Here is a 22,587-nt window from a genome sequence, read left to right as displayed (position 1 = left end):
CCATTTATACATCTTACACCTCGTCTGCACCTTTTATACTCCTCATTACTTTACCTTCACAGGGTTAGAAAATAACAGTTTTAGTCCACTAGTCCTTATAATGATAACATATAGCAAAACCCTTAAAATGGGCCAATTTCTACTTGTACTTTGCATACCTTTACCATTGGGCAGTTTGGCAAGGACTACAGGACTAGTGCTAATTTCTAACGCTGCCTTCACATTCACATCTTCTGTTGTCTCTAAAACAAATTATTGCATAGTTATACTTATTTTTTCTAAAATTGGGAATAGTTTTTATTCATCGTACACTAGTTCCACTTTTTTCTACTTCTTTCCACTTTTCATGCAAATCCAACACGTGACTACACCGGCTACACGGAGAGCATCTGGCCACTGCACCGACCGCCAAGAAACGCAGTTTAGCCAGACGGTACCAAGCCACTCAAAGGCCACCGGCTACACCGAGAGCATCTGGCCACTGCACCGACCGCCAAAAAACGCAGTTTATACACCCGGAAGGAAGCGGCAAAGCACCAATCACAAGCGAGATCACTAATGCCAAGGCCGTCATTTCCGCAATCGCTGACCATGGCGGCTCACGTATCTGATTGTGGCAGGCTGGCATCAACACACCCAAGGTGCTCGCTCGCTCGCTCTCGTCGCATCTCCATCGAGGGAGGGGACGATTATGCACATGCATCTGAAGGTAAATTCATTCATATATTTCACTCCACATCTTTTATTTCCCGCACAGAGCGGCCATTCTGTCAACCAGGGACGAAGCATGTTCCAAGTTTTTCTTTCATCACAGAAAATGTCACCTGTTTTTGCCGCTCTCTGGTGCAAATTGCAAGTGTTTTCGTGGCAAAGAAGCAGGCAGGGGGCTTTCTGTATTCGTGTATGGGTGATAAATGCGTACCTTCACACACTGACCAAGCCCTATAACAGAGTATACAGCTACCGTATTTCATCCGACAGAAGAACTGCAATTTATTATCATTAATCAACTTCATCACGTCCCTCAATGTAAACAAACCTAAGTATTCAACTACCGTATTTCCTTAAAAAAACACACATCCCTTTATGATGAGTATACATTCATTATGCTCCTTTGACTGATCAGGTTCTTTGTCTTTATTCCATTGCTGTGGTACCGGCCTGCCGAACTGATGTCCCCCTCCTGGCTCCCTGGCTCCCTCCCTCCCTCTCTCCTTCCCCCCTCCCCCTCTCCCCTCCCCCCTCCCCCCCCCCCCCCCCATCCTGCCAAGTTCATTGTATCATTGACTATTACCTTTAACATCTGCTTTTCTTCAATATGCACATTACCTAAGGTAAAAGTCAATAATATTGTTGACATTAGTCTCCTTGTGTTACCACTTGATTGAAACCATGGTAACAGTTCTGTAATTATCCCAGTATCATGAACCAAAGTGACATCTTTATTAAAACCTTTATATCTAAATTTCAAAGAAATTCATGGTTTTGTTGGTTTCCAAAGTATCAGAGCATTGAGAGTGGTCTGTGAATCACTTGTGCTCATTGTGTTGGACATTGTTGCAGACCCTCTCCAAGATGCCTCCGTGACCACCAACATAATCTCCTGACACAACTTACCACAGCCCCTGATATTTTCTGCTTAATGGAAGATTGTGAAAGGTAGGTGATTTTACCTTGGTCTCATTGTTCTCGATAATATTTGTCATGTGGTGTGCTGTATTTGTGGTATCAAGCTCACCGCTCCTATAATAGCAAGGATGTATCTAGAATTGGCAGGCAAATTGGGTAAACATTGGGATATAGTTCAAAATTTGAATTTTGTAATGTAAGATTTTCGTACTTTCTGAGGAATTGGGAAATTTTACATTCAAATTGGGAATTTGTACAATTATTTGCCGCAGACTTGAGGCAGAATATGGGCCTCCGAGCAAGTCTAGATAATCCCAAAATAGATTTACGCGACAGTTCCTTTTTTGTGTATATTACAGCAATGGTGAAGGAGTAACTGTCGATGCACTTTACTGGGACCAGCTGATTTGGCACTAATTGACTCAGGCTGTCGATTGTGGCTCTCACTTCACAGGTCTGTGTTCCAATCCAAACATAGGCTAACCACAACTTTCTATTTAGCCCTTTCCGATCAAGCACCCCTTTACGATCATTAGGGTTAGGTACCCCTTTACGATCAAGCACCCCATTACGATCATTAGGGTTAGGTACCCCTTTACGATCATTAGGGTTAGGTACCCCTTTACGATCAAGCACCCCTTTACGATCATTAGGGTTAGTTATGTAGAAGGGCATGGGTTAGCTATCTCTTTTACTTGATCTAAAGTCATTTATGGAAAATCGCGCCATGTCCCTAACAACAAATGTAACTTGTGCTTGGTGTCAATCCCCGCCTTTCTCATTCAGTAGAGACTTGGAGCAAGTCTAGCCAATCACCCACCTTTCCTTAACCGGAAGCAGCAAGCACCAATCACAGGAAAGATCACAAGGGTCCTTGTTTATCTCAATCAGCTGGCCATGGTGGCATGTTACTTGTGGCTGGCATCACTACTCCAACATTCTGTCTCGTGGCATCTCCATTGCTGGTCAGGGACAGTCGTAAGTTCATGTATATATTTCAATTGACAGTTTATATGTCTCGCATGGAGCTGCCATTCTGTCAAATAGGGATGAGGCACGCTTGAAACTATCACACATGCCTTGGCCATTTACAGCCTTCCAAGACATTGTCACCTGTCTTTGCTGCCCTCTGCTGCACATGCCAAGTGTTTGTGTGGCGAGGAAGCAGGCAGCGCGCTTCCTGTATTCTTGTATGTATTATAAGTGCGTACCTTCACACACTGACCATGCCCGAACAGTGTAAACAAACCGAAGTATTTCCAACAAAAACACCTGTCTTTATTATGTTTATTCAATATGATCCACTCATTGACCAAGTTCTTTGTCTTTATTCCATTGCTGCTGTAAAGGCCTGCCAATGTCACATAACCATGTCTCCCTCCCACGAAAAATCACATAGATCTACCTTACTTAAAAATTTACATGAAATTCATTTTGTATTTTATTTCTATGATATCAGGGCATTAACATTTACATGTGCATAGTAATTATGGTTTATTTTTCTTTCTTTGGCTGTCAATAAGTTGTGCTCATTGTGTTGGGTATACCATGTCAACAAATCCATACTGAAGTACGCAAATTAATCATGAAATTACACAGTCTGGCTATAAAAAGTGTTCTTTGTATATCTGGACTTATGTTTGTAACTTATTTCATTAATTTTATTAAAAAATACCTTTTAATATTGTTTCAATTAGGAAGATGGCACTGCTCACCGTTATTAACAGCAACCATGGTCGGATTACCACTATTGACTCCTTGAAACGAACTTTAGTTGACAGAGAATGGATACATATATCATAAATGCCATACTTTGACTCGTTAAAATTCATATTTGTTATAGTTTGACGATTCTATGTCAACACGTAGTTCTCGCGATCACGTGCGCGGGAACCTTGATGGTGACTTGTCAAACTGGTTCCATGTGAAAAATAATAACTGGCAATAGCAATCAGCTGCCTAGCTTAGGGTTATAATTATATTAAATATATTTTGTAAAAGCTGCAACTAAAATAACAAGATATTGGAATATATTATTCCTGATAAAACAATAATTTCAGTTACAATTTCTTGGACCATTGCATACAAATTCTTTAAAGTTGTATCACTGGTGAAATACAATAATTATTTTCTGGTGTTTGAACTTTGAATTGTTTTGAAGGAAAGTTAGAAAAAGTTCCACTTTGAAGCTTAACATCTTCAGTAGTCTTGTTATTATAAAATAATGCTGACTGTTCCAAAATCATGAAAGGTTCAATCTTGACATGCTTTAAGTCTTGTTTTTATATCACTGCGTATCGAGGTACGTATCGTATCGTGATCAGAATATCGAGATGCGTATCGTATCATGACCTTCCTGTGTCGTTGCAGCCCTAACGGAAATTAGCACTAGCCCGTTCCCGTTTAGCTAATGTTTAAGGTATCTACATAATCTTGTAGACATGGTAGAATTTCTAACATTTTGGGTGGTACTGCTATATGTTGTCGGTGTTTGCTTGCTTGTTAGTTGCAGAGCTCCAGATAAGCTTTTGGTGTTGTGGGTATTTTACCCATGCATTTTAAGATCATTGGGTATCAGTAATTATATCTGGGTATTCAAATTTCTGTTACCCAGTAGTTTTTACACATGTGGGTATTTAAGTTAAATATTTAAAAATACTATTCATCTAGTCCCTGCAAACAGGTGTCGTGTTGGTTCGAGAGCTTTATAGGACTCAAAAATACCATGATACTTCCACAAGAAAGTGTGATGGCAAATGATCATGATGTAACTGTCATCATGGAGTTTGGCAAGGTTGACGGAATGCCCGTTTATAATTTCCAAATAAGTTGCTGATTTGCTAAACGAATATGCAGGGTTACTTCACAATATTTTGATGATACGCACAAGTTTTATTTTTGTAGCATATCTGAAATGATCATTGCCTATTTGATACGCTTGGATTTTATTTTACTGCGTATTTCTGCATTTCTGATGCATATTTTATGCAGATCGCAGCTTATCTGGAGCTCTGTAGTTGTTTACACCGCAGTCACCAATATTCCAGCTATATGACGGCTGTCTAAATAATCAAGCCTAGACCAGACAATCCGGTGATTGACATCATGAGCATCGATCTACGCAATTGGGACACGATGACATGCGCCCACCAAGTCAGCGAGCCTGACCACCCAATCCCGTTTGTCGCCTCTTATGACAAGCATAGTCGCCTTTTACGGCAAGCAAGGGTTGATGATGACCTTTTCTCTACCAGCAATATGGGTGACGGCATCGTAAAACCGTACTCACTCGTCAATGATGTCAAGGGGGGCATGGGTGGCCCAGTCGTCTAAGGCACCACGATTCGCTGTGGAGAGTTGCGTCCCTTGGGCACGCCAGAAACCTATGATTGTGGGTTCGAATCCCAGTTCGCCCCGATTATGTTTCTAGGTTTGTCAGCACCATGCCCGTGCTCGTGGGTTTCACCGAAGTTGTAAACGTCTGAGACCTGCATCACTTCAGGCTTTCCTCCCACATGAAGCTGATACGCAGAGATGTAACCGGAATACTGTTAAAAGCGGCGTTAAACCCAACTCACACTCACACAATGGCGTCAGGATGTCTGGTATGTCAAACCATTAATGGCAGGACCTGAAACAGATGGTGTACAATCAGTCGTAAAACAGTTGGTTTTCCATGTTTCTGTTTCACAGATCAAGGGATCAAGTATTCTTACCGAGGGTGACAAGATCACTTTCGGACACACAAATGGTTACAAGATCGAGCCGGGCCAGTACTCTCGCCAGCTTCACTCCGAGTTCCAGTTTATGGTGAGTAGAACATTCCAGTGTATCAGAAGATATAAAATAGCTACGCGATAAATCGCAAAGAACAATGAAGAAGGAGGCTTGGTGTGTTTCACGATAATAACATTGTTCTTTTATTACATCATGTATGGAGATTCGAGCACACACCTGCGACTTGTGGACGTCATAAATTGGATGACATTATTTTTTGGAGAGTAGTAATTGGTCCCTTAGATATAGCTGGGCTGTGCAATGCAGAAAAACACAATGGCCGAACGATCGCATCCACAAGTGGACGAGATACAGCTCTATGTAATAGGAGAAAAATTTATGTGTGATTTGTTAGAATATTCAGGAAATGACACAACCCCCCATTTCATAAAATGGACTTGTCCAACCTTTCTGATTTGGGATTGTATTCAGGGAGTCATCATTATATCAATAGGGGTTAATATTTTTAAAGCCTGTCCATTTTATTAACACCCTTAGGGAGGTTGTAAATAATGTTAATATGTTAAATACGATAAAAAAACAACTTGAGGTCATTGTTTATCGTACAGTAATACCATGAGGGGTGCATAAAGTTTAGTTGGTTGGTTGGTTTGTTGTTTAACGCCACACTCAGCAATATTCCAGCTATATGACGGCAGTCTGTATATAATCGAGTCTGGACCAGACAATCCAGTGATTGACATCATGAGCATCGATCCACGCCATTGGGATTGATGACATGCATCAATCAAGTCAGCGAGCCTGACCACCCGATCCCGTTAGTCGCCTTTTACGACAAGCAAAGTCACCTTTTATGGCAAGCATGGGTTGCTGAAGACCTATTCTACCCCGGAATCTTCACGGGTCATATATAAAGTTTAGTTACAGCAATGGTGATGGTACCTGAAAACATTAAACTTTATAAATTTTAAAAGGAGATGCTAAAATATTGCCCTGGTTTAGGGTATGCTTGCCCTGTCTGGAGGTCAATAGGTCAGTAGGGTGGCTGGCATAGTGGTTAAAGCGTTCACTCGTCACGCCAGAGACCTGGGTTCAGTTCCTGACATGGGTACAATGTGTGAAGCCCATTTCTTGTGTTCCTCGTTGTGATATTGCTGGATTATTGCTGAAAGTGGCGTAAAACTATACTCACACTCTCTGTTCAAAACATGAAACTAAATGTGTCTGTCCTGAGTGCATTATCTTGAACATGACCCCTTTCACCTCACCTCACTTTACCTCACTTTGGTTCACCTCACCTTGGCTCACCTTGGCCCACCTCACCTCGGCTCACCTTGGCTCACCTCACCTTACCTCACTTCGGCTCACCTTGGCTCACCTCACCTTACCTCACTTCGGCTCACCTCACCTCACCTTGGCTCACCTCGGCTCACCTTACCTCGCCTCACGTTATTTTTGCGGACAACAGCAACATATACCATATTTTCTTGAGTATAGTGCACACTCTTTTTTAAAAAAAACCTGCATCCTGTAAAGTTATATCATTGGGTGTATCTTGACCGGATCACCGGTAGATTCCAAGAAACCGTGTGTACAGCTGATTGTTGTTTCCGGCTTAGTTTACGAGAAAATACACAAGGTAATCTTAATCCCTTGACGTAAAACAATGCCTAGCAGAACAAAAAATACAATTTAAACGGTAAATCAACATGTCTGGTGATTTTTTATCCCCTGCCGCGCGAAAGCGCGAAGTGGGGGATATAGTATTCACGACCGTCCGTACGTCCGTACGTCCGTCCGTACGTCCGTCCGTCCGTACGTCCCACCTGTTTGTTGCCGCGATATCTCAAGAACTAAACACTGGATTGTTTTCATATTTGGAACTATGGTGTATATACAGACTCCGCAGACACCAGTCGGTTTTGGTGACCTTGAGCCCATTTTCAAGGTCACAGCAGGTAAATCTGCTTTTGGAGTTGGAAAACGGTGTTGCCGCGATATCTCAAGAACTAATCGCAGGATTGTCTTAATATTTGGAACTATGGTGTATATACAGGCGGGGGATATTTCGTCACTTCTGTGACAAATACTTGTTTATCTCTAATTTCAAATTTGTACTTACCAAGTTTCTCATCACCCGTTCGTTTACCGGAATTCGCTGAAGGGGTGCAGTATAATTTTTTCTGCGCATAATATTTGAATTTTTTTTCTCCAAACTACTGAATCCGCTAGAGGGGGATGCGCATTATTCTTGGCTGCGCACTATACTCAAGAAAATATGGTTAACTTAACCATGAGAACAGTGGACTTCTTGCTGTAAAACTGAAATGTTGACCACGACCTATCTCCTGATATAAAGAGGGGGGCGGTGGGGTAGCCTGGTGGTTAAAGCGTTCGCTTGTCATGCCAAGGGGGCGGTCGGGTAGCCTAGTGGTTAAAGCGTTCGCTTGTCATGCCAAGGGGGCGGTGGGGTAGCCTGGTGGTTAAAGCGTTCGCTCATCATGCCAAGGGGGCGGTCGGGTAGCCTAGTGGTTAAAGCGTTCGCTCGTCACGCCGAAGACCGGGTTCGATTCCCGACATGGGTATAATGTGTGAAGCCCATTTCTGGTGTCCCCCGCCGTGATATTAATGGAATATTGCTAAAAGCGGCGTAAAACCATACTCACTCACTCACTCATCATGCCAAGGGCCTGGGTTCAATTCCCGACATAGGTACAATGTGTGAAGCCCATTTCTGGTGTCACCTGCCGTGATATTGCTGGAATATTGCTAAAAGCGGCGTAAAACAATACTCACTCACTCACTCATCATGCCAAGGGCCTGGGTTCAATTCCTGACATGGGTACAATGTGTGAAGCCCATTTCTGGTGTCCCTCGCCGTGATATTGCTGGGATATTGCTAAAAGCGGTGTAAAACCTGACTCACTCACTCTAATGTACAGATAGTTAAAACCAGAAGTATAGATACAGAATAATGCTTATTTTATGTCAGCCGATCAGAGATCTGACACCAGTATTCAGTTGAAGGTTGACAGCACATGATTAAGATCTTTAAAATTTCCTGTTTTATGATGTTATGATTGATTCATAGCTTTCCTAAAGGTTACTTATAATTGTCTGAGAACGAGACCAGTATTTTATAGGTTTTGACGCTATAACTTGTAATATGTCATCATTGTAGTGTTATAATTAATCCTGAAAGTTACGGGGTCCATGTCATCATTCATTCTTCCTTGTTTCTCATCCAACCTTGACCTATTTGTAGATATGTTACATTCATCCATCCTTGTCTCTCATCCAACCTTGACCTATTTGTAGATGTTACATTCATCCATCCTTGTCTCTCATCCAACCTTGACCTATTTGTAGATGTGACATTCATCCATCCTTGTCTCTCATCCAACTGTGACCTATTTGTAGACATGTTACATTCATCCATCCTTGTCTCTCATCCAACCTTGACCTATTTGTAGATGTTACATTCATTCATCCTTGTCTCTCATCCAACTGTGACCTATTTGTAGACATGTTACATTCATCCATCCTTGTCTCTCATCCAACCTTGACCTATTTGTAGATGTTACATTCATCCATCCTTGCTTGATGGAAGAGGCGACTAACAGGACTCGCTGACTTGGTTGATGCATGTCATCATATCGCAATGCTTATGATGTCAATCACCGGATTGTCTGGTCCAGATTTGATTATTTACCGACCACCACCATATTAGCTGGAATATTGCTAACTTCGTCTGAGTGTGGCGTTAAACAACATTCAAACAATGTCTCACACCCGATCTGGGGCAGTCGGGTAGCCTAGTGGTTAGAGCGTTCGATCGTCACGCCGAAGACCCGGGATCAAATCCCAACATGGGTACAATGTGTGAAGCCCATTTCTTGTGTCCCCTGCCGTGATATTGCTGGAATATTGCTAAAAGCGGCGTAAAACCATACTCACACACTCTCACCCGATCTTGGGGGGCACGGGTTGCCCAGTCGTCTAAGGCGCCGCGATTTGCTGTGCAGAGTTGCGTCCCTTGGGCATGCCAGAAACCTATGATTGTGGGTTCGAATCCCGGTTCGCCCGATTATGTTTCTAGGTTTGTCAGCACCATACCCGTGCTCGTGGGTTTCACCGAAGTGGTAAACGTCTGAGACCTGCATCACTTCGGGCTTTCCTCCCACATTAAGCTAACACGCCACGATATAACTGGAATAATGTTAAAAGCGGCGTTAAAGCCAACTCACTCACTCACTCACCCGATCTTGACCTGTTTGTAGTTTGAGAAGTTCCAGAAGCGCCATGAGCTGCCCAAGCACCAGGGCCTGGACAGTGTGGAGTACCACCAAACCAGGACGTGTTGTGGCACCCGCAAACTGCCCTCCTCGCCGGAGTACGACCGCAGCGAGTGTTGTGACACGTTGGACAAACAGGGTGCTTTACGAACGTGTAGATCTCCCACCATTCAGGAACACACACTGCCAGCCAGCCCAACCATACCTGTCACAAGAGGGGAAGAAAACGATTTAGAAAGTGGTAGATTGAAAAATGTAAGTACTGATTGTCCAACCCCCAAAGTGTGTCATGTGCAGAAAAGTGCGTCAACACCCGAAGTGCCAGATTTCATGGAAGAAGTGGAGATTCTTGGAGCAGCAGATTCAGCCGAAAGTCACACTGAATGTTCTGAGGGTAACTGTGGTAACGTAAGTGAAGTCGACCAATCAAATCAATGCAAAAGTCCTGTGTTAACCAATGGGAATTCAGGAGAAGCATCTAGTCAAGATGAAGAGGTGGACAGTCCTAAGGCTTTTGTCAAAGACGTTCAAGGGGAACGCGAGACATTCCAAACCAAATCAAATTTAAGTGACCACTGTGACTTTAACAAAAGTGAAGATGAAAATGGCTCAGACGTGCCTGTCGCAAGAACTGAGGATGTGTCGCCTTGTAAACAGGTTGATGCAAGTTTGGAAATGAGTGAAATGAAAGGGCCAGCGAATACAAAACGGAAGTGCAATTCCCGACCGAACAGTGCTAAGAGTTCCAGTAGTTACGATGAGTGTGATGGGGATGGCAAGGGGGGTCGGAATATCTGGAGTATTATGTCCGACAGTAACGATGACGCCATGAAAGATAGCTCCGCACCTAGTCCCATGGGCGAGTCCTACGACCAATCTCATAATCCAGTCATTCACCAACAAGATGGGTCGTGTGACACCCTCACAAACAATGAGACTCTTGCCTTTGGACAATCGTTTTTCACTGATGCTGTACAGAACTCTAACTTCAGGTAAGTAGCTATGACACCCAACGAATCATCCTCTCTAGTCCAGGGTGTTATGTCACCATTGTGCATTGGCAACATACTCGTTTTGCAATATATTGTAATACAGGTATCTGTATACCATGTATACAGGTCTCGCCGAAGACCCGAGTTTGATTCCTGATATGGGTACAAGCCCATTTCTGGTGTCCCCCGCCGTGATATTGCTGGAATATTGCCCAAAACTCACTTACTCACTCACATTGGGCATTACTCCCACATCAAGCTGACACCTTGTGATATAAGTGAAATATTGTTCCAAGTGACATTAAACCCAACTCACTTACTCACTCACATTGGGCATTACTCCCACATCAAGTTGACACCTTGTGATATAAGTGAAATATTGTTCCAAGTGACATTAAACCCAACTCACTTACTCGCTCACATTGGGCATTACTCCCACATCAAGTTGACACCTTGTGATATAAGTGAAATATTGTTCCAAGTGACATTAAACCCAACTCACTTACTCGCTCACATTGGGCATTACTCCCACATCAAGCTGACACCTTGTGATATAAGTGAAATATTGTTCCAAGTGACATTAAACCCAACTCACTTACTCACTCACATTGGGCATTACTCCCACATCAAGTTGACACCTTGTGATATAAGTGAAATATTGTTCCAAGTGACATTAAACCCAACTCACTTACTCACTCACATTGGGCATTACTCCCACATCAAGTTGACACCTTGTGATATAAGTGAAATATTGATCCAAGTGACATTAAACCCAACTCGCTCGCTCGCTCACATTGGGCATTACTCCCACATCAAGTTGACACCTTGTGATATAAGTGAAATATTGTTCCAAGTGACATTAAACCCAACTCACTTACTCACTCACATTGGGCATTACTCCCACATCAAGTTGACACCTTGTGATATAAGTGAAATATTGTTCCAAGTGACATTAAACCCAACTCACTTACTCACTCACATTGGGCATTACTCCCACATCAAGTTGACACCTTGTGATATAAGTGAAATATTGTTCCAAGTGACATTAAACCCAACTCACTTACTCACTCACATTGGGCATTACTCCCACATCAAGTTGACACCTTGTGATATAAGTGAAATATTGTTCCAAGTGACATTAAACCCAACTCGCTTACTCACTCACATTGGGCATTACTCCCACATCAAGTTGACACCTTGTGATATAAGTGAAATATTGTTCCAAGTGACATTAAACCCAACTCACTTACTCACTCACATTGGGCATTACTCCCACATCAAGTTGACACCTTGTGATATAAGTGAAATATTGTTCCAAGTGACATTAAACCCAACTCGCTCGCTCACTCACATTGGGCATTACTCCCACATCAAGTTGACACCTTGTGATATAAGTGAAATATTGTTCCAAGTGACATTAAACCCAACTCGCTTACTCACTCACATTGGGCATTACTCCCACATCAAGTTGACACCTTGTGATATAAGTGAAATATTGTTCCAAGGGACATTAAACCCAACTCGCTCGCTCACTCACATTGGGCATTACTCCCACATCAAGTTGACACCTTGTGATATAAGTGAAATATTGTTCCAAGTGACATTAAACCCAACTCACTTACTCACTCACATTGGGCATTACTCCCACATCAAGTTGACACCTTGTGATATAAGTGAAATATTGTTCCAAGTGACATTAAACCCAACTCACTTACTCACTCACATTGGGCATTACTCCCACATCAAGTTGACACCTTGTGATATAAGTGAAATATTGTTCCAAGTGACATTAAACCCAACTCGCTTACTCACTCACATTGGGCATTACTCCCACATCAAGTTGACACCTTGTGATATAAGTGAAATATTGTTCCAAGTGACATTAAACCCAACTCACTTACTCACTCACATTGGGCATTACTCCCACATCAAGTTGACACCTTGTGATATAAGTGAAATATTGTTCCAAGTGACATTAAACCCAACTCGCTCGCTCTTGCTAAAAGATGAAGATTTAGGGGTTCCCTGATTCAAATACTATTGTAACATTCCTCATGGACCCATGGACCCTCTCAATTTCAAACCCATATCATGGGCATGTAATGATTATTCAGGGCGTAAAATTAACCGAGAAAATTGACAAGTTATATCATGTATATGGTACTCACTGGAGCCATATGATCAGTCTCTAGGAATCCAGGGCAAGTGTAAGGGGATATTTTGGTTGTCCATTATTAATTTGACCAGGTACCTCTCTTCCATTGCAGGAAGGACCACGACGGTGAAACCAACTCTATGTTCAGTGAGGACAGTGATAGTAAGTATGACAGCTCCCTCAATATGTGTGTGCTTCCTATTTCAGCTCATCCAGGTCATGCAGGTACCATATTTGCTGTAATAAACCCCCATGTTCAATGAGGGTTTAATCCCCGGCCGTGTCATACCAAAAGACGTTAAAAGATGGTACCTGTTCGGCATTAAAGGGCCGCTAGGAGTCAGTATGCTGTGTCTGAGTGGGATATTCATGTTAAGGTGTGGCATGGTATCTCAGTGAGATAGCAGAGTTAGAAATTGGCACTAGTCAAACTGTCTAGTAGTTAAGGTGTCATAAGGACAAGTAGAAATTTGCCATTTTTAAGGGTTTTGCTATATATTATCATTATAAGGACAAGTGGACCAAAAATGTTAGTTTCTACCGCTGGATAGCACTATAAATCGGCATCAGTCCAGGGTAGTACAAGCAGACACACCCACGCACATACGTGTGCATGCACGTCGCTATAAAAGTGCAATGATCTTGGATGCGACATTAAACCCCACCTCACCTCACCTCACCTCACTTGACATCTCTGAGTGAAGGGGGGGCACGGGTGGCCCAGTCGTCTAAGGCGCCGCAATTCGCTGTGCAGACGCCAGAAACCTATGATTGTGGGTTCGAATCCCGGTTCGCCCCGATTATGTTTCTAGGTTTGTCAGCACCATACCCGTGCCCGTGGGTTTCACCGAAGTGGTAAACGTCTGAGACCTGCATCACTTTGGGCTTTCCTCCCACATTAAGCTGACACGCCGTGATATAACTGGAATACTGTTAAAAGCGGCGTAAAACCCAACTCACTCACTCACTCACTCATATGAAGTGCGACATATGTACACCAGTGGAATGTGACATGGACAACACCAGGATATAGGGGGTGGGGGTGGGGAGGAGAGAGGAGGAGGGAAACATATTTTCTTTTGGCCTAGGAACACACCAACATACTTAATACAGGGAAGCCTTGTTACCCTGAAATCTTTAAGACCCCTGAAGATACGTATTAGACGTAATAAGCGTCCCGTTCAAATAAGCGCCCACGGCGATATTTGCTAATATATTGGCCAGTGAACAATCCTATAAATAGCACCCCTTTCCGATTGATCAATGTACACAAGACTTATTTATTATTATTATACGCACTTGTGTGTTATATGCACCCCTAATTATGGGCAATAAATTCTGGAAAAATATATCTGTCGTATATAAATATTTCAGGCTGTCAGCATAAACTGTGTTTTTTTTACCAGAATGATATTCCAATAAGAGCCCACTATTTCTAATTTTGAGAGCACCCTGGGCGCTTATTACGTCGAATACGGTATGTAGGATATTTGTCTTTCTCATCAAATGTTAATCTCATCTTTGGATCTGACGAAGTGTATTGTCAAGTAGCGAGATTAGATTTTGCCAGGTGCAGAACTCCACTTAAGCATGATAACCTGCATATCTGTGTACATGTACGCATGAAAACACCATCACATGTTTATTTTGATTTAAAAATGTCAACTCCCTGCTTCATGTTTGCTTGAAATGTAAGCTTAGCAACTTAATCGATTAATTAAAACAGGACTCATTATGGTGAGGTGTTTGCTTGACATCATGGAAGATCAGGGTTTGATTCCCACATAGTTATAAGGAAATAATTCCCTGTCATGGTGTTGCTGAAAGCATCCATAATTTTCTCCCTTGCTGTTTGTCATAACATTTCTGTTCCTTGAAGGAGAGCGATGTCTCCAGTTTCTCCATGTGCAAGTGTCCAGTTTGTTGGGGTCACTCAGTGCAGACGATAATAAGACCGGTACTTGACCTTGGTAACTTTGTTGACCTTGACCCTGTTAACTTTGTTGACCTTGACCCTGGTAATTTTGTTGACCTTAGCATGTTAACTTTGTTGACCTTAGCATGTTAACTTTGTTGACCTTGACCCTGGTAACTTTGTTGACCTTGACCATGTTAACTTTGATGACCTTGACCATGTTGTCTTTGTTGACCTTGACCCTGGTAACTTTGTTGACCTTACTCTTGTTAACTGTGTTGACCTTACCCTTGTTAACTGTTTTGCATGCAATGTTTCATTTAACACACAGAATAATTTTATTAAAGAGTTCAGATTTGCTTAATTACTGTCAGAGTTATTTTAGGATCACACTCAATGCAATCAAATAAAACTGAAGAAGAAATCCACTTCCTTAATATTGGCCATGTCATATAGGCTTGAACAGGTCCCCAGCAACTTATGCTGATTGTATAAGTCTGGAAGGTAATTTAAGGTACCGATGTTTACTACAATATCTGAAAAACTAATGGACCTATTTCAGTCAAAGTTGGTATGAGATTATTAAACAGTCATCCATAACTGGATATTACATTTAAAGATAATCGGTGCATGAATAAAAAATCTGTCTATTTAGCTATCACTATATTTCATCAACAACCAGACTTGTTCGTCACGGGTGGAACCAGCATTCATTGTAACAGCCATCTGCATAATGCTACCCCTGCGTCACAGGGCCAGATATTGTAGTAAACATCTGTACCTTAAATTACCTTCCAGAATATAAGAGGCAACCAAATGGATTGACTCATGGCATGGCTTGTTGGTCACAATATCACAATCACAGGATTGTCTGGTCCAGACTCTATTATTTACAGGCCACTGTCATATACCGGGTAGCTGGAATAATGATATATGCTGTCTGCAAGAGGCAGTGATCGGGCTCAGTGACTTGGTTGATGCATGTCATCGTATCCCAATGGCGTGGATCGATGCTTATGATATTACTTACTGGATTGTCTGGTCCAGACTTGATTATTTACAGACTGCCGTCATATAGCTGGAATATTGCTGAGTGCCTTGTTAAACAACAAACAAACAAACAATAAAAACATGTCATCATCCACGGGCATTGTGGATCATCGCTCACATCAATCATTGATTGCCTGGTCCTGAGTCGATTATTTACAGACCCATGAAGATCCGGGGTAGAATAGGTCTTCAGCAACCCATGCTTACCGTAACAGGCAACTATTCTTGTCATAAGAGGCGACTTATGGGATTGGACGGATGAGGCATGTTATCGTATCCCAATTGTGTAGATCGATGCTCATGATGTCAATCACTGGATTGTCTGTTCCAGACTCGACTATTTGCAGACTGCCGTCACATAGCTGGAATATTGCTGACTCCACCTGAATGTGGCGTTAAACAAAAAACAAACAATGTCTCTCATCCGATCTGTTTTATTGCAGAGTGCTGTGTTAATCCACATAGTACACACAGATTTAGGGCTGAATATAGGTTTCTGAGGTCTGTCGTGGTATGCCCTTACAAAAGTACGTGTGAGTGGGGGCAAGTCATCTTAGGCCATGTCCCTCAGGCATAATTGGGTCTAATGGTAGAGCATCTGCCTGGAGAGCGGAAGGTCCAGGGTTCGATCCCCGACCGCATCATACCAAAAGACATTAAAAGATGATACTTGTTGTTACCCTGTCTGGTGCTCGGCATTAAGGGGCTAAAACAAGGACTGGTCGGCTCGGAGTCAGTATACTGTGTCTGAGTGGGGTATTCATGTTAAACTGCGGCATGGTATCTCAGTGAGCTAGCACTATAAATCAGCATCAGTCCAGACTAGTACAAGCAGCCACACAAACACACACACGTACATGCACATCGCTATGTAAGTGCAATAATCTTGGACGCGACGTTAAACCCAATTTCACCTCACCTCACCATAATTGTGTGTTCAAATCCAGTTTTGCACTGCTTATTTCAAAGATCAAAGTTGAATGCAAGGATTTATATCATCACAATGTGAGGTTATTGTATTTAAAACAGATATTTGAGATTATTGAAGTGAGCGAAAATATGCATTTGTGAAGCTTTCTGTTCAGTCCTGTCTCTGTTGTAAAATGTCAAAGGATTTCATGTCCTCATTTCCATTATTGATTATTCTGATATGATGTTTCCGTTGACTGTTTTATGCATGCAAAAAATATTTTAGTGTTTTGGGGAATTCAGAGACTTTGCAATGCAATGTCGTTACCATTTATTATTTACACTCCAGAAAGAGAATGAAAATTGCTGGGAACTTGACAGGAGTAGGGTTAGTGATATATACATGATATATGTGTATTATATCCCTAGTATGTAATATGGGGGGGATATAGTAAGTAGCCTGTCTGTCTGTCCATCCATCTGTTTCTTTCATGAAACTTTGTACGCACAAAGACCAGGTTGTCAACTCGTGTCTTTTGCTATTTAGGCCACACGGAAGAAATTTTGTTGTTCTGATAATAGCAGTTTTAAAATTAGGGTATGTAGGTACGATAGATAGGGATTTTTTTGTGTGTTTTTGTATTTATTTATTATTTGTTTTACAATTTCCATTTATAGTTCGTATAAAAAAACACATCAAATATTGTAAAACCAAATATTATCCTCCGTTATGTCTGTGCCTCCCTAAAATAACATGATGTATCATTTTATGACATACTGTATAGAGATTAAGATGTTTTTACAAAACAAAAATTCTTATATTAAGAGAGACTTGTAAATGTGCTTGTGACCGTCTCATGGTCCAGTGGATAGAGAGTCTGCCATGACTTTTTACAATATGTTGTGCAATTGGCTATGTGATCCTCTGAACAACCAATCAGAGAGCTTGTCCTAAAGCATGTTCATAATCGGAACAAAATACTGCCGTCATTTGAGTTGGTCATACCAGCAAGGCTACACTTTCCAAGGCTATATTCATGATATTTAGTACCTGTTATGAATATTTTATATTTAGAATTGGCGAAAGGTCTGCTTAGTTTAAAAGTTATCTCTTTTACAGGTGACGTTGACAGTGTACTTTATTATATTGACAGTGTACTTTATTAAATTATAGAATTGAGTAAACTCCTTTATAAGCTGGACAGGGGCGGTCGGGTAGCCCAGTGGTTAAAGCGTTCGCTCGTCACACCGAAGACCCGGGTTTGATTCCCGACATGGGTACAATGTGTGAAGCCCATTCTGGTGTCCCCTGTCGTGATATTGCTGGAATATTGCTAAAAGCGGCGTTAAACCATACTCACTCACTATAAACTGGACTGATGTTTGTAAACTTTAAAGTGGAAGATAATTGTTTTTGTTACAATACTAGTGATGTTGATAGGATCATTATGTTTTGATAAAAAGAATAGAAGAACATTCATATTTTCATGTTTGTTGACTATTTATCAAGCTTTCAATGTCTGGCCTGATACAGCTCACGTTGCCATATTCACAAAATACATGTAGAACATTGATAACAGTCTGTAGCATCACACCACTGCCACAGGCTAATTTGCATATCATGTGACCAGACATCTCTTGATTTGTAAACACACAAACTTATCCTGAAATTTAAAAAAATAAAAAAGCATTTTGGTGCGCTTCACAATTTTAAAGATGTGCTACTGCAACTGCAACTGCAACACCGAGGTGCATAACAAGATATCTTTAATCATCAAATTGGCCGTATCGCTAGCTCTCCGTGGGGCTTCGATACCAGTGCATGGAGCCGTACATCCAATTGATAGAAAGGATAAATATGCAAATGGAAATTGTTTTTCACGCTTTGGGATATTGTCTCAATGAAAATTCAATATTCGATGACATCTTTATCTATATGTGTAAACAGAAAACATATGCAATATTTTGAATGGAGTGTGTAAGATGTGACATTGTCTCATGTCGCTGGCCGCATGGAACTCTTGTAGGAGAGTGGACAGTTTGATCAGGGACATGTCTGCCTCACTGACTGATATTCCTGTGATATTCCTGTGATGTTCCTGTGATATTCCTGTGATGTTCCTGTGGTGTAATGTGTTCTCCTGTTTCAGGCAAATCATCAGACACCAGGACCAGTGGTCAGCCAGGCTCCAACCCCAACAAGAGGAGGAAAGGTATGGATGCATCGGGCACAAACTTGATCATCGTCAATACTTCACTAGTTTGTGTATGCTGTATGTTCCTTCATACACCGGGGGCTGTCGGGTAGCCTAGTGGTTTAAGCGTTCCCTCGTCATGCCGAAGACCCGGGTTCAATTCCTGACATGGGTACAATGTGTGAAGCCCATTTCTGGTGTCCCCCGCCGTGATATTGCTGGAATATTGCTAAAAGCGGTGTAAAACCAAACTCACTCACTCACTTCATACACCGTGAATACATACGGCAGCTTTGCTGTGTGGTAACTAGTGCAAGTCGATTGTGCTCAATGAACGTGCATGACTTTTGGGCGAACCCAACCATTGCTTGAAGCAACATGGGGAGTAGATGGATGCCACACTGTATCACATGTTGCGTTAGAAATATTGCCGTTTGTGCGATGTAATCTGAGTGCCGATTGGTGTGACAGGGTTTCCCTCCAGGAGGAACCAGGCCATGGCTTGGTTTGTTGGTCGAGACCAGCGGCTACTTCCCGTATGTGTTCTCTGGAGATGGATGACCTGTGAACGATGGTGAAAGTGTTGATGAATGATTATCACAAAAAGATTATAAACCAGACCAGTCTATTTTCTTGTTTTACTGATTTTGTCGTGTTCCCTAAACCCGGGTAGATTCGGGGCAGAACATATCTTCAGCAATCCATGCTTGTCATAAAGGCAACTATGCTTGTCGTAAGAGGCGGCTAACAGGATCGGGTGGTCAGGCTCGCTGTCTTGGTTGATGCATGTCATCGTATCCCAATTGTGTGGATCGAGGCTCGTGATGTCAATCACTGGATTGTCTGATTCAATGTAGATATCGCTTGATCTCACCCAAGGGATATCTCCTTTGGGAGCCAGTTTTTGATGATAAAGTGCTTTATTCCCCACTTACCTGTACATCATAGTAAAAATCCCCGTAACCATCTTTATGTGTCATTGGTTTGATACTGTTATTCCTATCTCTATTCCCACAGCATTCAGTTTGATGTAGATCTGACAGTGCTTACAGATTAATCGGCCTTGTCTTTCCAGCAAGGCGTTTCGCGCCACGCACCAAGAGGACGCGGGTGAGACTGACAGATGACGAGAAACTGGAGGATGGCGTGGAGTGGTATGAGGAAGAGACCTGTGCAGCCCCTGACTGCAGCAAGCCCAGAGACCGCAGGGTGCAATGGGTAGGTGGTCCGTCACTCCTTGGCATCTCAGGACCAGGTGGGCTGTCAAAACAGGGAGTACAGGGTTATACTTTCACTTACAAAAGGGTGGGGGGTCCCTTGGGTACAATGTGTGAAGCCCATTTCTGATGTCCCCCGCCGTGATATTGCTGGATTATTGCTTAAAGGGGAAGTGTACACGCAAAAATCACTTTCTTTCTTTTTCTAAACAAAACGCAATTTTAGAATTAATTAGTATCTGTGTTTGAAAATATACACTCATTTTTTTCACAGTGAACGTAGGAAGCTCACAATAGTGTGAAAATGATATGCCGTTATGAGGCCTTCGTTTTTCGAGCTAAACAGGCCTGAGTTATCCCCCTTAGATTATGACGTAATTGGTGCCAATTCAACTGGGTCCCTGTCTATTCTCAACGCAAAAGATATCAAGTACCGTATATCGCTGTGTATAAGGCGACCCCACGTATAAGACGACCCCCCTGTACACGCCTTAAAAATCAACCCAAAATCCTATACTCCGTGTATAAGGCGACCTGGAATGAAGCACATCAAAAGTCTGACTGATATAGAAAATTTAACGTGCTCTTGCCGACTGTAGCGTATTTCGCACACGGACATCACAAATTAGTAAGTTAGTTACTTTGGAGATTTAATGTGCGCTTTCCGACTGATGCGTATTTCGCACACGGACATCACAAGTGCGCACACAAACCTTATATATGCAATAAAAATATGTTTATCTTGCTTTGTTTTTTTTCTACAATGATAGGTCGCATGTGTAACTCCGGCACACGTCGCCATTTTGTGTTTACACGGGACGACACCAAATTGGTGCCCGTAAAATAAAATTCATTTATGAAGTAATAACATATAAGAGACAATGGTGAGTAATTTAATCGCCAATTAACTATGTTGTAACTAACTAGGCTTATGTTTGCTTCACATTCAGCGTGTTTATTCCACAATCACTTGTACACACCGTCTCCAACACTTGTTCATACAACTGTAAAAACAGCGGGAATTGATTTCAGCTTCACCGGTTATCACATGTTAGGTCACATGTGCAATATGCAAATGATTACCGGTACTTCCGGCTCTCTAATCACGGATGTTGATTGTTTTACCGTGTCAGCTGGTTTGACAATCTGCATCGAGGAGAGGGTCATTTCAACTTTATTTGCAGAAATTATTAAACTTTATGCAAGGAAAAGAGATACAAATCATGTTTATGTATGGAAATAGTTATTGGAACAGTTATTTAGGACGAAATGCGATTGCGAAGTTTTATTGTCAAATGCTGGGCTGGCTATCGGACGCCGGTTGACATCGCCAGTGGAAAAAAATGTGAGATCTTCGACCCCGTGTATAAGACGACCCCCCTTCTTAGCCCCCTCATTTTAGGTACGAAAAACTCGCCTTATACACAGCGATATACGGTACCAGTTTGCGGTAAAACAACATGGCCTACGACACACTCCGGCGCAGTGGTGACTCAGCATAACACTATGCTGGCTGGCAACTGAGACGCTAGAATCACACACCTGGACCTACACCACGTGAAGCGGCTCTAACAAAGCATGATGATGTCATAATGTTTATCAATTGGCACCAATGACGTCATATTGCAAGGGGCATAAGCCATGGTGTTTTTGTTGTGGAAATAGAACACTTGGTAAATGTGAAAAATATAAATCGTTTTAATGCGAAAAATATGTTAATTAATTGTGATATTTTTATATTTTTGTCTATGACACTTCTATGTTAACACTTTGAATGTGGAAAAAGTACAAGAAAAATAGGTTCATTTCCGTGTGAACTTGCCCTTTAAAGCGGCGTAAAACCATATTCACTCTCACTCACTCACTCACTCACTCACTCACTCACTCACTCACTCACTCACTCGTGACCTCAAGCAAACACCTATGAGTTGCTAAACTTTTGCTGCCCGCGAAGATCCGGGGTAGGGAAGGTCTTCAGCAACCCATGCTTGCCATTAAAGGCGACAATGCTTCTCGTAAGAGGCGACTAACGGGATCAGGTGATCAGGCATGCTGACTTGGTTGATACATGTCATTGTGTCCCAATTGAGTGGATCGATGCTCATGATGTCAATCACTAGATTGTCTGTTCCTGACTCGATTATTTACGGACTGACGCCATCTAGCTGGAATATTGCTGAATCAAGCGTTAATCAACAAACAAACAACACTTTGAAGGCTTTCCTCCTGCACGAAGCTGACTCACTGTGACATAATTTCAATACTGTTTGAAGTAGCATAAAATATCATTATTTCAGCTCACTGTTTTTATTGTTCATGTTTTACATTTCAGGTCCAGTGTGATGACTGTGACAAATGGTTCCATACTGTGTGTGCTGGTTGTCGCTATGACGACGTCAAAGACTCAACAAAGCAGTTTCACTGTGGTTGTGGTTAGGTCGCAGAGGTCAGGAGACCAAAGGTCACAGGGGTCAGAGAGCAAAAGGTCACAG

General features: G+C 42.1%; 1 protein-coding gene across 3 annotated transcripts; it reads left to right on the top strand.

Annotated features, from left to right (window-relative positions):
- Positions 1-576: 576 nt before the first annotated feature.
- On the top strand, positions 577-22,587 carry LOC125379113. Of its 3 annotated transcripts, XM_048395048.1 has the most exons (9): positions 577-709; positions 1,564-1,659; positions 5,323-5,439; positions 9,648-10,654; positions 12,922-12,971; positions 14,689-14,766; positions 18,834-18,896; positions 19,954-20,096; positions 22,428-22,587. In XM_048395048.1, the coding sequence occupies exons 3-9, from the start codon at positions 5,437-5,439 to the stop codon at positions 22,530-22,532; spliced, it is 1,449 nt and encodes a 482-aa protein (XP_048251005.1). In that variant the 5' UTR covers positions 577-709; positions 1,564-1,659; positions 5,323-5,436; the 3' UTR covers positions 22,533-22,587. The 3 variants fall into 3 exon arrangements, with proteins under 3 accessions (XP_048251005.1, XP_048251003.1, XP_048251004.1); XM_048395046.1 differs by lacking the exons at positions 577-709; positions 1,564-1,659 and adding an exon at positions 2,486-2,607; XM_048395047.1 differs by lacking the exons at positions 577-709; positions 1,564-1,659; positions 14,689-14,766 and adding an exon at positions 2,486-2,607.

This window comes from Haliotis rufescens, unplaced genomic scaffold (genome assembly GCF_023055435.1).
Source record: "Haliotis rufescens isolate VD_foot unplaced genomic scaffold, xgHalRufe1.0.p SCAF_139, whole genome shotgun sequence".
Lineage (NCBI taxonomy): Eukaryota > Metazoa > Mollusca > Gastropoda > Lepetellida > Haliotidae > Haliotis > Haliotis rufescens.
Note: the sequence above shows the minus strand (reverse complement) of the source record. Positions and strands in the feature narration are given on the sequence as shown.